We start from the raw sequence: 13693 nt of genomic DNA, 5'->3' as shown, positions 1-13693 counted from the left end.
CCTTGATGATAAAACAAGTGCGACTATAAGGTTTGTTAATACTTTCTGTTAATTCTACCTTTTCTCATAAGAGGAGCAGAGCTGTTAGTGCTGCTCTGCTGCCACAACTGGAACAGCAGCTCTCTCCCCTTCTCTGTCTGCTGCTGCCACCGTCAGTGAAGAGAAGCTCAGAGAAGCTCAGAGACGTTTCCCCACTTTCATTTATCAGGTGAAGCCTGATAACGTCCAGATACAATTACACATGTCAATGACATTTTTAGTTTCTATATTTCAGAAGCTGAATTTCACATTCACAAACTGTTTGGATTAATTTAGTATTCAAGCATTTGAAGAACCACATACTCTTGTTAGTTTATGGCTCTTTTCTTTTATTCTGACAGATTTCTTGTCTGTGTGTAAAATGTGTCTTGTTCTGTTTGTTCTATTTTTATGTTATAATAAGAACTGTCCTTAAAGTCAATATGCATATATGCATATATATATATATATACATACACAAATAAGATGGGAAAGCACATTTTTTCTTTCATTCAGAGAAGAGAAGATTATTAAATTTAAATTCGATTTTCCTTCCAATTACCATTTGCATTAACTGTAGAACTGTAAATTTAAATATTTAACAGGCAACTTAATTTACTTTTTTGAGCCTCAGCATCACCACCATGTTATTTCCACTCACATTAACTTTCTTTCTTTTCTAACACCGTACAGTAAAGGCTGTTACATCTGCTTTCAGGTAAGTATGAAGTGAAGTATAATAATGATTTTATTAAAAGTGACTTAGCATGATTTAATATTCCTATAAACATAAATTACTTAAATCCCAGTAGTTTTAACCAGAAGAAAAAGGCTTATATTGTGTGGAAGAATTTCTTGGGCGTCAAACCTCTTTGCATCCTTCCTTAACTCTCTGAAAGCAGATGTTTGCTGCTGTGTTTTCCTGGAATCATCTTTTATTGGAAACCCCGCTGGAAAACATACACAAAATATACGTCCACATACGGCGGGCACAGACATTCACAGTGAGGACAGAGATGCAGCGTCCTCCTTCCTTTCAAGGAGATGAAAGCTGTAGCCAGGGGCCAGGCACAGCAGGACTGGGCTCTGAGCAGCCAGATGAGGGGCTAACAGGGTGTCATTACTCTCATAAACAGCAGAGTGTGGGCTCTGTGCAGGAAACCAGCATCCAAGCGACAGCCGGTTTATCCCCTGAGTCCCTCAAATTGAGATGTTGCAGCAATATTACACAATCAGGAAATTGTAACTCAGAACAGCTCCACAGCACGTGCTCTGAATCTAGGCCCCAAGAAATTCCTAAAGAACACGTATGATAGTTTTACTCCTTCTCTAAAAGATAAAACCTGCTGTGCTGAAAAAAATCCCAATCTTTAATAATTCCAGGAGGTTTAGTGTTTTGTAACATTTAATAAACAGTCTTAGTTCAAGAACAATGGCGAATTGAAAAACAAATAATGCAAAATATGCTTATTTTCAGACATTTTTCTACATATTTCACATTTGTTGTAAAAAGGATTAAATTATAATTAAATTACATGTAAGACTGAAGCGGATAAACCTGTTAAAATGTGTAAAAAAATTCAACATCACATGAAAAACCTACTGCAAAAAGCCCATGATACTTTTGTAGTTAGATCAATTGATTGACTCCATCTGTGTGCTGCAGTTCAAATTTGAATATTTTTAATTCTCTAATCCTGGACACATTTTCTTTTCCTGGATAGTTTAAAATGGCAAAATAAACAATATATTGCACAGACCCTGCGTTATAATGCTAGTTTGGGCTGGAATAACAAAACAGCCTCAGGACAATAGGAGGATGTTTGTCATCTGTCCCTCAAAGGTGAGGGTCAGTTTAGCAGAACTGAAGCGGTGAAGAGCACGATGATCACGTCTCCAGACACGAGAGAGGCTGAAATCTACCTGGATTCTTACAACATGTGAATAGTACAAAGAGCAAATCTGTGCAAATTTTCATTCATATTCAATCAAAAGCTACTGAAACCACAGACACTCAACAGACGGCCCTCTGCGAGCACTTACGAGCTTGTATTAATATAAACCATTAAAAAAAGTCACTAGTCAAAAAGTGCTACGAGTGTTAGAGTCCAAGCTATTCAGGTAACACAATCTCCACCCAATACAAAATCTCCTCTGTGGTCTGCGGAGGAGGAGCCGATGGATGAGCGCGGAGCACAGTTAAACGGTTATTGATGAGTTTCTAGTCATCGCAGCCCAGCAGCTCCATGCGTAGAGCGATGCGCTCGTGCCACTCCCAGGGGACGACTCGGACATATCGGGCGTAGAACGAGGGCTCAAATAGATTCTTCTTGTGGGAGTTGTTGTCGATGTTGCCTTGGAAAAGCTGCAACAAAAATGTTAAAGTTGTAGTTAAAGCAAAGATGTTACTTATTGAGCAACAGTTGTTCTGTATAAAGCAGGTTCAGTTCAACTTTCCGTACAATTCTCCAATGAAAAACAATTCTGCTGACTGACTAATATAAGTCTAAATTGCATTGGATGGACAACGCATCTCCACCTCCTTCCACTATCCAGAAATGAAGCCAGAGTATCATTCAGATACGAACGCTGCCATCTCAGAGACCGTCTGTGCTCACTTTTGGGGAGTCGTCATGTCCTCCATCTTTATATAACCAAACCAATAACGTACTTTAGGTGAGGACGTCAACCAAGCCGCTTAATGACTAACTGTCATCAGAGGTCGTTGATCAAACTGAGCTGAGCTGCTTTTTGATAAATCCACAAATTAGACCCAACTCGCTGAAGTCTGAAAGCAGCTTAATTTACTAAGAAGCACAGAACATGCACAGTCTATTAGAAAAAGACATTTCAGGGATTTATATATGTCTGACCTTATCATTGCCGGTGTTCTCGTCCTTCACCGTGTCCCACGACTCTCCATCGTTACTGTAAGAAACTTGAAACACCGACACAAACTGCACCACCCCGAAGTCCTTCGCCCCCTGAGTGATGATGCCTGAGAGACGCGTTGTCTTCTCCAGATCAACCTGAGTGAAGGAACAAACAAAACCAGTGACTCTCTGCAACATCTGCTGGGGTCAAAACACATTTTCACCAATGATGACATTTAACCACGGAGGTTTTCCTCACCTGGATCCACTCTGAGCGGTTGTTTTGGGCCGGGGACCAGGCGTTGGTCTTGCCCTGCTTGTCCAGCCGGGCGTACTGAGGGTGCCACGTGAAGGTGTCGATGCCCCACGTGCTGTACGAGCTGGTGGCCGAAAGCTGCTCGTCTGAGATGAGGCGAGACTTCATCCCCAGAGGCTCTGAACAACCTGCCGTGTTTGAATAGACTGTGAATCCGAAGCAGGTGCAGAGACGGAGGGAGGGAAATCAGCAGAAGAGGGAGAAGGAGTGGAGAAGAGGAGGGGAACGACAAGTGAATACACCCGAAGAAAAGACAAATCAGCTTCCACCACCATTTAAAGAAGAAATAGAAGAAATAGACATGCACAGAAACACATGCAAAAAAGTGTGAACACATTTAACATGTTTCTCTGGATGGTGTAATTGTTGGAGACAAAGGACAAAAGGACTGAGGTGGACAAAACCCACATATATGTGTGTTTCTGTCTGTGAGTGGCTGTTTTCTGTGGCTTCCCACATAGGACTGTTTATACTTCACATTTTCTATGTGGTCAAACCACAGGGACATGTTACGCAGTTTAAATAAACTCTTTGACAGACCACAGTAAGAAGAAATGAAACAGTGAAACAAGAAACAGAGGGACAGTTAAACCAAAGAGCTTTTCCTCACTTCTCCTGACTGCAGGAATTTAACAATAATATCTTTGCTCACAATGGAAACATCACGTCTGTCCCATTTGTGTTTTAACTACTGTTACCATCCTAAACTCCCTATGTGCGTCACAGTTGTTTTCAGCAGGATGTTTTCAGTGTGTTTACCATTGAGCTCACAGCCGACCAGCTCCATGCGCAGCGTGCACGCCCTGCGGCAAACCACAGGGATGATGCGGATGTACTGGGCCACGATTGGAGGGCTGAAAAGGTTTGTCTTGGTGCCGTCGTTGTCTGTGTTGCCCACAAAAACCTGCAGGACACAGACACGGTAGATGAGGTGAGGAAACATTTTTAAAAAGAGCATTTAACACATCCTCAGTAACTTCTGATTATTGCACAGTAAAGTCTCACCTTGTCTCTGCGTTGGCCGTCCAGTCTGTGTGAGGTGAAAGTATTTCCATCAAAGCTGCTCGCCACCTTGAAGGCCTTGATGTACTCAGCTGTGCCCAGGCGACTGGCGCCCTGAGTGATGATGCCCGTCAGACGCATCTTCTTCTGCATATTAATCTGAGGTCAACAGCAAAAGTGTCAGTGAACCAAAGGAAAATAACACGTACATCCAGTGAAAAACGTTTTGGATTAATACTACAACAGTAACAGCTTCTCTCTGCTCTGTCAACATGTCCACAAAGTGTCAGGGCATGTTTTCAGTGTGGCGTCTCTCACCTCGATCCAGGGGTTCCTGTCATGGGAGTCTGACGTCCAGGCATTGACGAGGCCGTGGTTGTTCAGCCGAGCCAGCTCCGGGCCCCAGCGCTGGAGACCCAGAATGCCGTAGTGCACAGAGGAAGCAGAAATCTGGGACTCCACGATTGCACCTCCCTCCATCCCCAGCAGAGAAATGCAACCTGGGACATAACAACAGGTGGGAGGGCTTACATCAACTTTTGTTCTAATTGTTCCTCTACCTGTCCAAACTTTAAACCAAAGCTTTAGCTATTATTGAATATTATTATCATATCAATCCTTATCTTGAATTGGCAGCATGTTCATTCACTCCTGTACTTTTTAAACATGTTTTAAGGAAATGGAGCTACTGTACAATGAATACAGAGCTGAACATGTACATCAGAGTAGGTGAACATACGTTGCTGGCACTGCTTCCCGACGTACGGTGAGGGGCACTGGCAGGTGTAGTCTCCATCCAGATCTCTGCACACACCCCCATTCTTACAGGGCTGCTTGGCACAGTCATTCACATCTGGAAGAAGAAATAACAACTTATTTACTTTCAAGAACTTTAGATTTATTGAGGACAGACATTTTTAAAACATAAAGTATGGTCACACCTGCTCATTCACATTCAGAGAGAAATTCTCCTCTATATCTTATATCTATATCTTATATCCGGCAGGGACAAGGGAAAAGGGACAAGGGAAAAGATAGACAGGACCCATCCTGGATGCATCATAAGATCAAGAGCAGAGAGAGAACTGTGACTTTTCAGGGTTTCATTTAGCTATTAAAACAAAATTGTCTTCACCTCATCAATTGCTGCATTTTAAAGATTTTTGTTCAACCCACTGGGCTCTTCAGGATTATCTTTTATTCCAGTTGAGAGTGAGATTAGTCAGGAGGTGAAGTTTTCCAGTATTTTCCTGCTTTCCTCCACAGTAACCATAGCAACAAAAAGTAAGTCTGTCTTCACTTCCTGTTTCCCAGCCTAAACAAAGGGAACTATGAAACACTCCCCAAGCTCCACAAGGTGGCGTCCTTTGACAACATGTTTATATATAAATCAGAGGATAAAAGCATAGTTTCCAATAGAAAGCAACAAATTTCAACTCTTTCTTTACTCATCTTCAAACAGAACCACAGATAAAAGCCAAATCAAGACTTGATCATTCAAACACAATTAAACAAAACTATAAATCAATTTTACCGACTCTTCAAAGTGCAGATGGATGTTTGAGTTTTTGAAGGACACTAGGTGGCGCTGCAGAACCTTAAGATAACTTGATAATGAAAATATTACAGTCATATGAATTGGTCAATAACAGTACAGAACATAAATACAATTATATAAACTGGGTGTTTTTTATTTTTAAAGCTGAATCAACAACTACTTTGCATCTAGGTTCAAATAAACTTAACAATCAAAACATAGCACAACACAGACCCACAATGTTTGTTTGTATGAGGTGTATTACAAAGCTGTTTATGTCACATATACATATATTAGGCCAATATATATCTATCCATCTGTCTATATTCATCATCGTTTAGCTTCTGTATGCAAAGTAATGACATCATTTAAAATATAAGCATTTCAGTGAAGTGCTCGTCAGTGTTGATGTGAACAGTTGTCGTGCTGCTTCGTTTTACCTGTCCTACTAAGAAACCAGACTAAAGCAGATGTCAGGTTGACGTAACGCCACATGGGTCTGTTTAATTCTTATTCCCGCTAACACTAAGAGGATTGCTCAAACTTAGACACAAATGCCTGCATGGCAGTGACAACACTGGCACAGCACTGCTTAGAACACTGACAAACAAATTACCCTAACAAGGCCTTCGTTCTTTAAACCCAACAGCCCACACCTGCACCGTGAAGGCTGTACTGAACATATCTTGTTGTTCACTGGGACTAATTTCCCCGTGTTCTGGCAAAAAGACTGACAGGGAAACGTGAATTAATGAAATATGGTATCCAGCATTTGTTGATTTGCAAATGAAATGCAACGGTTGCTGTTTCATCCTTTAAGTCTCCGAAGTAGCTTCCATCCATTCATTCATGCATCGTCTATACTGCTTATTCTAGGGTTGCACGGGGAGCTGGGGCAGGTGGAGTAGACCCTGGACAGATCACCAGCGTACCACAGGGTTTCTGTACTGTGCAGGAGTAAAAGAAAACCGGAGCAGACACTGGGGAGATCATGCAAAGTCCACACAGAAGGAGCCCGGCCAAAATGGGAACCTTCTTGCGGTGAGGCGACACTGCTGAGCACCGCATTCCACTTTAATGTAAGGGACAGATTCTACCTCATCCCAGCACCTCCACACCAGTCCAGCCCATGACGTCTGAGTCAAAATTAGAAAATGACTGGGAGTGGATGACCGGGCTGCAAAAAACACTGCAATTGGTGGTCAGACCGTGGGCATCGGGAGGGTGAGCCCTTCCTTCCCAAAGCATGAAGTTATATTTTCAAACTATAATTCTCTCCTTTTCGTCAGAATGAGTTTAGCCCTCAGCCGTCATGCACACAAAGCTGAGAGTAAACACTCGTCTTACTCCAGAGGATTTTGATAATGACATTCACACTCGTTGAATATAATCCCCGATTCCCTTCCTTCTCTCAATCTTTTAAGTCACTAACAAACCAAAACCCCCAAAAGCCAATTTGGTCGTTATTTTAAGAGGATTTGTTATTATCAAATTCTTCATCTGATTTGGTTGAGCTAAAGCACAAACAGATTCAGTGTTGGACCTTGGTGGGAGGCGTTTGCATGCTAAGAGACTTGAAGTGCTCCAACTTACTAATTAGCCAAACCGAGTGGGCGCAGAGGCCACTGAATGAGACCCATTCATGGAACTGCTGAGCTGACAGCACTTCTCTTTCCCCGCTGATGCTGTGACAGTATGGAACAACCTCACGTGTTCACACGGACAAATACTGACCTAATTTTCTTACTTTCTGTAGAATCCATCAATATCGTCTTGATGCTCTCTGCTTTCTATTGAGGCCATAAATCCAAAGAAATTGACAAGATGGTATAAAGATGGACGTGAATTCAATTGACTTTAGTGTAAAAGATATTAGTGTAAAGCCATTTTGAGACATGAACTAACACGTGGAGACATTTTTAGGCGTTTGCCTTTCAAATATGACGCACGCAGCAGGAGATGGTCCAGATCTGACACGTTAACAAAAACAGGATCATCTCCGGAGCGTTGAGGCGAAGGTGGAATCTGGGTGGGGGATGCAGGAGGTGATAAATTCATAAACTCCGCTGTGGAGATGACATGTTTTTGTCTACAGCACATTGAGAACTTCGGCCCTCATCACCAAAAACTGTGGGGAATAGCCGGAGTTCATTGCAGGTCAGAGGGCATAGAGGGCAGCTCAAGGTTACGAGTGACAACCCCAAGAAACTTACTGATCTGGCAGTGCGCTCCCTCGAAGCTTGGCTGGCACTTGCAGATGTACTCGTTGAACACGTCTCCTCGTCTGGTCGGAGCAATGATCTCGCACGACCCATCGTTTTTACAGGGGTTCGGGCTGCAGGGTCCTGACAGCAGGAAGGAGGAAGCAGATTCGTTTTAGTGCATAATCAATTATGAATTAGTGACGTTTGACTTCCTCTTCTTCTGCCCACCTGTCTCTGTCAGGTTACAGGTGTCTCCGCCAAATCCATCCGCACAGATGCAGATGAAGGGATCATCTCCGACATCTGTCACACATGTTCCTCCATTGTGGCAATGGTTCACATCACAGTAGTTGCCTGGGTAAAAGAGGGAGGGTATGGTGTGAAATGAGCTCAGCAAACTGTGCAGCTGCAAATGCACCTCACATTTTGACACTTTATGTTGTACCATGATGAGTTGTTTAACTTGTTGCAGTCGCAATTAGATATTTCTCTGCGTCCAGAAACTACAATAAACTAAAAAGCATAGCAGCTACAGCAAATGTGGTTCTGAAACACTGTTTCTTGAATGAATATTAATGATATAAAATATTAATTATACATTAGCTGAAGCAATATTTTTAGTAGCATTATTTGCAATCCACCTTTTTACTATTAAGGGTTGGTACTTCAGTGTTTGGAGAATGTAGTAAATTTGCATGTACTACAATACATGTTCATGTGTATTTAACAATGCAATTTCATAAAGATGAGGGACTTCCAAGGGATACACTTAAAAAAAGAATCACCAAAACTGAAGCAGCGAAGCCTGAGAGCTCCAAACGTTTAGCCTACAAGACTCTGTAACACAGGATCCTACATTTCCCATAATTCCACGGAAAGACAACTTCTCATTGAAAGACATTGAAGGAAACAAGTCTTTCAAAGTCCTGGGGAGACTCTGGTTGAAAAGATGGATCTACTTCTTCTTGTTGCTACAGTATCAGAGTGTTGGTATTTGGTAACAAACGTGTGGCTGCAGAGCTGAGTCACAGATCCTGAAAGAATAAGGCAGGAACATCCAGAGGGAGCGGCTGGACACAGATTCATGAGTCACGCTTTGACTGCCACAACGAATAAATCTTTTTTTTTTATATTACTTTGTTCCTTAACCAATGAGTTGACTCATCAGGTGCCACGTCAGCCGTCATTTAACTTTATACTTGACTCAGCTATTCTTTTCTTTGGTGCGAAGTACAAACCTGGAGGAAATCAGTGAAAGCTGAAGTGCTTCACCTTCTGTAAAGTTTGGCACCACAAAAATAACAATAACACAGGAATGTGATCCTGAATATGTGAGCACGACAACTTTGATTTTGTGGCTGTAACTGTTTTCATACCACAACACATTGAACCGGTGTTTGAACCGTTTGGAACCAGGCAGACAGGTTGTGCTACTAAAGTTTATTATGTGGTTTGAGAAACAGTTTAATGTAGAAGAATGTATTGGGAATAAATGTAAAAATGAAAGTGGTAGAAATTTAAAGTTATGTTTCTGTTTTTCTTCTTTCTAGCTGTGGTAATATCGTGTGTACTGTTGCATTGATACTGAAAATAGGGCTGCAACTCACCATTATTTATAACAGACTAATAGTTTATTGAATGTCAGAATTTAATTTTGAAAGAACAAGGTGCCAATAATGTCTTGTTTTGTCCGACCAATGGCTCAAAGCTCCAGGATAATCTATGTGTTTGCACATGAGTCAGAGAATAACAGCAAATTCTCAGAATGAAGAGGCTGAAGCTCAGGAAGGTTTTTCCATGTTAGTTTGAAAAACAAATCTTTCAACTCATCTATTATCAAATAGATGCTGATTACACAGGATAATCCCCATCTTGTTCTATGTTCTAAAATGCGAAATTAATTATCTGTTTAAAAAGCCCTAAACGTGTTAACAAATCTACACGACTGATTTTTATGCAACCACCACTGACAGCGGAACGTGTCTACGTGCAGGATTAAGAGCTTGCAGGATTATCCAGGTTGCTCAGAAGCATGCAGCTCTTTGGGGAATGAGCAGTTACACAACATGACAGCAGCAAACCTGACTGACAGGTGAGTAGTAAACAAAACAACAGGCTCTGGATGTAAACAACATGGCAGCAGGGGAACAGAAACCACCTTGTGTAAAGACACTTAGAAGTGGACAGCTGCTTCATGTTGGCTCCAACAAGACCACACCTGGTGTTTCCTCCTCATCTGCACCACCAAAACACAAGTCACCTGAAAATACACCTTCAACTGATCTATCGTTCACAGAAGGAGCCTTCTGCGATGCAACACTTTTGTTTCCAAGTGTCCAGAGAAGTGAATACATTTCACAAACTGCTCTGTTCTGTGCAAAGAAGAAGAAACTAGGCTACTGTTTACTACTGCAAGTAACGTGACACAACTCTGTAATGACAGAGGCTCACGTGTAATACCAGGGCAGCCTCACATTTAATTACCCAGTTCACCATGGCAGTAATACGCTGGCATCTTGGGATGTATGCTACGTTGCACGAATTACATATTAACTGCATGGGGCTCAGGAAAAACTGCACACGTTAATGACTGAATCCTGCATGTTGACATCGTTTTAAATAGCAATTTGTAGGTGGAAAATGTTGAAATTCATCATTATTATTAAGGATGGGCAATAAAACAACATCAATAATATAGTTTCCATTACTAGTAATATAACAAAGGTTCAATATATGTCAATATAATGCATATTCATTGTGCAGGAACAGTGAGGAGGTACAATACATAATTCATCTACCTCTGATTTGTTAAGGGTTTGTCACTTTTTGTCCATGAAGAAGAGTTTAAAACCACAGACTTCACTCAGGAGCAGATACATTTGTTTTATTTTTTACATAGGTTTTGGCCATTTAGCATAAGTCAGTAGTTTGAATGAGCAACATGCACATCTCTCCCTCTGACAATCAAACTTTTAAACCCACACATTCCCCATGACTGCCCCTGACACACACACACACACACACACACAATGGGAAACACAGAAGTGGATCTGCAGCCAGTAGCAGCCCTGTCCACTGGTTTATTGACTTTACACTGGAGCAACATCATAAAAGGACCAGAGAAGGAATTAGATCATAGGAGGCAGAGTTCAGTGGAAACAGACGAGTGAGATTAGTCTGTCGTTGGAGGCAGACAAACTCAGAGATGAGGCTTCAACAACAACATGAGCAGACAAACAGACAAAGAGCTCGAACATCTAAAAAACAGACTCACCTCTGACTGAACACAGGCAGACGAGCAGAGAAGCTGCAGTGAGAATCACTGCGGACACATTCCCGGGACATTTCATCGCTGGTTGTTTGCTCTGACTCTGTTTGTCAAGCCTTGTTGCTCTTATGCTGCCTTTAAAAGTGCTGTGAGAAATACCGGTGCTCAGAAGTTAAAGTGGAGGAACGAGGGAGCTGCGATTTATCAAAACACCCAAGTTAAAGACGGGTGACGTCACGTGAGGGGCGGAGCCACTGCCGAGCACGAGAGACACGTTTCCGAGCGTATTAATCTTTAATTCGTGTTTTATTTGGCCTCCATGTTGTTCTGGTCATTTCTTTATTTACTATTCTTTATTTGTTTGTTTGTTTTATTGCACTGGACTAATTATATCGCATATTATTATTTGATATTTATATTTACTTGCATATATTTTATTATACTACTAAGGTAAGATGAGATGAAATACAATAATTATTTTTTGTCTGAGTAAAAGCCACAGATTAAGAAATTCAGATTATTATCATAGAAAACAAAAAAAAATATTGTTTATTTATTGCACTGGACTAAATTTATCATATGTTACTATTTGATATGCATATTTACTTGCATATATTTTTCTATACTACTAAGTTAAGATGAGTTAAGATTAGATAAAATAAGATAATTACTTTTTATTTGAGTAAAAGCCAGAAATCAAGATCTTCAGGTTATTATCATAAAAGATTTGAGAGGCTTGTACCAGTGAATTTTTGCCATGTTTGCTTCAAAATGCTTTGAGATATTATTCAAACTTGTTACTAGTTAATTGTCTAATTGATTAATAAGCAATTTCTACAGCTCTATAACAGTGGCCAGTTTCTGGGTGCCTGCATGGAGAGAAAGTTAAACTGCCATGTAGCCTGGAGTGTCACCAGGGGCCCAACAACACGTTTCATCCTCTCTTACTAAATATCCTGTTGTGCAGGCTACTGAATAAGCCCCAAGGAATAAAGACACATTTTCCCACCCAACACCAAGTGAAGATGATAAATATGAAGCATTTTAGCTCAGAATGACATTTAAATTTACACTGAAGAGAAAATAGCAGCTATATTTTATTCCCAGGCTTTATTGGTGCGATCTGGATCCAGGCTGGATTATTTATTTTCTTTTTTCACGGGGCTCATGGACAAAACGAAACGTTCACCATTATATGAAATGTACATAACTAAAACTCTGTCGCCATCAGCTGGATAATACTGTAACTTCAACATGGGGTTAGTCAAAAACACTGACTACAACATTTCATATAATGTAAATCTGTTGTGTCTTTTTTTATCAGACCATCCATCCACGACATCACTGCATCATCAGGGGTTATTTAGTCAAATCTGACAAAGCTCCTCCAGGACCACGGGAGACAGTATATGGCCAACAGGGGGCGTGCTAGCAGGCCTTAACAATAAATGACGACATAGCCAACCATAACGTTTGGTATATTCTATTATATGGGATATTTAAAGTTCCAGTATTATGTCTTTTAACTCAGTTCATGTTGTTGAAGATTCTTGTAACAGATATACTGGGAAGGAAAACACCTTTATCACATGCACAGCAGGTTTATTTTGTCGTCCAAGGGGGGGGAATACTCTGCACTGAAGTTGTGTAATACTATAACATATCCTATAGATGGAGATGGTTCCAACCTGGCTAATCTTTAAAGTTTAATGAGAAACCAAAATAACTGATCTTAAGAATAAAACAAGAGCGAGGGGACCAAGGAAATGACAAGTGCACATTTTAGAGGAAACGAGAATCATATATTGATTATTTTGATTATTACCATGACATTACTTATACAACAATATGAGGCAACGCCAAGGTTATTCAACTTCAACAAGTGAGCCAAATGGGAGCAGCACTGGGGGGGGGGGGGGGGGGGGGGGGGGGGGGGGTTGTGGGCCACACTGAATATTTTGTCAACTAATGGCCACAAACAACTCTTATGGTCAATATGTTATAGAATAAAGTGAGTATACATTACAATACATGAATCAGTATCTCTCTTGTGTTACTGGCCACAAATTCAAACAGGCTGTAAGTTGAGTAGTAAATTTCTGACTGTAATACCAAACTGTTTGCTTGTACAGTGCAGGGGAATCAGTGGAGTTCAAATATTATGCAACAGGTTGGTTCCTGTGATGTTCAGGAAGGATCTCGTCCAGCATGCTTGAAAATATTGATCCATTCACAGAGGGAAAAAAACTAAAGTTAAAATTAAAAGAAAGGGAAAGGGATTTATACTTACCTGCGTTGGTATACTAAAAAGAGTATAATAGTATGGAGTATTTATAAGAATCTAACATCCAATGCTCTGGATATTTGTGCGAAAAATCCTGGACGTACATAATATTATTTAAAAAATATAAGGGGAATAAATGTCGCACGTGGCGTGAAAAAACAATAAACAAGAAACCGAGAAACAAATAAATA

At 40.8% G+C, this 13693-nt stretch overlaps 1 protein-coding gene and 1 long non-coding RNA gene across 3 annotated transcripts; one reads left to right on the top strand and one right to left on the bottom strand.

The window, feature by feature from the left end:
- Positions 1–1420: 1420 nt before the first annotated feature.
- On the bottom strand, positions 1421–11427 carry LOC117755495 (lactadherin-like). 2 transcript variants are annotated; one of them, XM_034575346.1, is made up of 10 exons: positions 11225–11427; positions 8179–8304; positions 7960–8091; positions 4949–5062; positions 4528–4709; positions 4213–4368; positions 3967–4111; positions 3151–3335; positions 2892–3047; positions 1421–2383 (listed from the first exon to the last, which is right to left on the bottom strand). In XM_034575346.1, the coding sequence occupies exons 1-10, from the start codon at positions 11298–11300 to the stop codon at positions 2240–2242; spliced, it is 1416 nt and encodes a 471-aa protein (XP_034431237.1). In that variant the 5' UTR covers positions 11301–11427; the 3' UTR covers positions 1421–2239. The 2 variants fall into 2 exon arrangements, with proteins under 2 accessions (XP_034431237.1, XP_034431229.1); XM_034575338.1 differs by having other exon boundaries at positions 3151–3353; positions 11225–11426.
- Positions 11413–13122, top strand: LOC117755552. The gene is made up of 3 exons (XR_004612615.1): positions 11413–11548; positions 12059–12115; positions 12543–13122. It is a non-coding gene; the product is annotated as an uncharacterized LOC117755552 (long non-coding RNA).
- The last annotated feature ends 571 nt before the right edge of the window (positions 13123–13693 follow it).

Source organism: Hippoglossus hippoglossus, chromosome 3 (genome assembly GCF_009819705.1).
Source record: "Hippoglossus hippoglossus isolate fHipHip1 chromosome 3, fHipHip1.pri, whole genome shotgun sequence".
Taxonomy (NCBI): Eukaryota; Metazoa; Chordata; class Actinopteri; order Pleuronectiformes; family Pleuronectidae; genus Hippoglossus; species Hippoglossus hippoglossus.
This window is presented reverse-complemented; position numbering and strand designations above follow the sequence as displayed.

Excerpts from the sequence above, each read along its gene's own strand:
- LOC117755495 (XM_034575338.1), bottom strand. The coding sequence starts at position 11,300 with ATGAAATGTCCCGGGAATGTGTCCGCAGTGATTCTCACTGCAGCTTCT. Across the intron at positions 3,354-3,966 it reads GGTCGGCTGTGAGCTCAATG|TCTATTCAAACACGGCAGGT; the intron begins GTAAACACACTG and ends TCGGATTCACAG. Across the intron at positions 2,384-2,891 it reads AGAACACCGGCAATGATAAG|CTTTTCCAAGGCAACATCGA; the intron begins GTCAGACATATA and ends TTTTTGTTGCAG.